At 30.6% G+C, this 1,540-nt stretch overlaps 1 protein-coding gene across 1 annotated transcript in view; it reads right to left on the reverse strand.

Annotated features, from left to right (window-relative positions):
* Nucleotides 1–1,205: 1,205 nt before the first annotated feature.
* LOC136091090 (uncharacterized) overlaps nt 1,206–1,540 on the reverse strand; it is a 990-nt gene continuing 655 nt past the window's right edge. The window contains exon 1 of the mRNA XM_065818075.1: nt 1,206–1,540. This exon is cut by the window's right edge and continues 655 nt beyond it. Coding sequence (XP_065674147.1) covers nt 1,206–1,540 — 335 coding nt within the window.

Consider the following 1,540-nt stretch of genomic DNA (forward strand, 5'->3'; position numbering starts at 1 on the left):
GTATGACTTTGCCTTTACAACATTCTTATAGACTTCAGTATCTTTATCTCCTATAAAATGAGAATAACGCTTTGTATTGTACTTAGCCAATGATTCTGTAAAAAATGATAAAGCATCTGCTAATTTTATGGCACCTGATAACTGAAAGTGGTTGAGGTCATAAACATCTGTATTCAAAAATTTCCATAACCTCTATTATTGCTCTTACTTTGCCACAAAGCCTACCCACGATAAAAGTTTGAAAATACTTGGCAATCAACGACTTTACGGTTAGTTTTTAGAACTATTTTGTTTTGAGGTTAATATATCTATAAAAAAAATTGGTTGCTATGCACATCGCTAGGAAAATTTTTTTTACTCTTATCAACTAAAAAATTGCTATTTTTTTACCTGACAACCACCTTAAGTAAAAGACTCGAAAGTATTCATTTAAATGTTATTACAAAAAAAATGTTATTCTTTATTATTTAGATAAAAAAGACTTTGTTAAATGATTCTTAAATTATTTATAGATGTATATCTGTAATACATATAAATAGTATACACACACACACACACACACACACACACACACACACACACACACACACACACACACACACACACACACACACACACATTTTTGAGCAGTTGCATTTTATTATATACGTTCCAGGTTGGCTGTTACTTCGTAGTTTTGTTTTGTTTTTTGATGTTAATAAAGATCTTAAATTTGGGTTTGATTTAAATACTGCTCTGTACCCTGCTTTTCGGAATATTTTTTTAAGTTTTGGTGAAAGGCCTGGTACCCAAGGTAAAGACACTACAGGAAGATTGTTGCATTCTGATGGAATTTTGTTTTTATTTTGTCTTTTTTCATGGAATTGGTGTGTAATATTCCTCAATAGCTTATCATCGTACCCATTTTCAAGAGACATGTCAATTAAAAAATTTATTTCGTCTTGCAAATGATGTTTACTACAGATGAAGTAAGCTCTGTGGAGAAAACCTTTAAATATAGCTGTTAAAATATTTGGATCGTGATTTGAATGCGGTTTAATTTGAATGTTAGTGATTGCCTCTTTTCGATATACTTTGTACTCATATTTTCCTAGTGTGTTATTTGTAATGGTTATATCAAGAAAGAAAAGCATTTTTGTTTCGTTTTCAACTTCAATTGTGTATTGTATTGCAGGATGTTGCCGATTTAAAATATCTTGGAACTGTTAAGCTTGTTTCATGTTAGGAAATCTTGCATGACTATCGTCAACGTATCTTAAAAATGATTTTAGATTAAGTGCAGGATTTTTTGTCCAAGCCATTTTAATTGCATTATTTTCATGGAATTGTAGAAAAGATTCCGCGAGAACAACCATGAAAGAAAGTCCGATTGGTCCTGAGTTTTCCATTACGTGAATCTCATTGTTCCAATGAAAATAACATTGATATAAGCAAAGTTCTATGAGTTGCTTTATTTCAGGTATATTTACTTTTGTTAAGTTTTTATATGATAAATTGTTACTTAATTGTTCTAAAAGTATAACGGTGGCTTCTCTTAACG

This window comes from Hydra vulgaris, chromosome 14 (genome assembly GCF_038396675.1).
Source record: "Hydra vulgaris chromosome 14, alternate assembly HydraT2T_AEP".
NCBI classification, from domain to species: Eukaryota; Metazoa; Cnidaria; class Hydrozoa; order Anthoathecata; family Hydridae; genus Hydra; species Hydra vulgaris.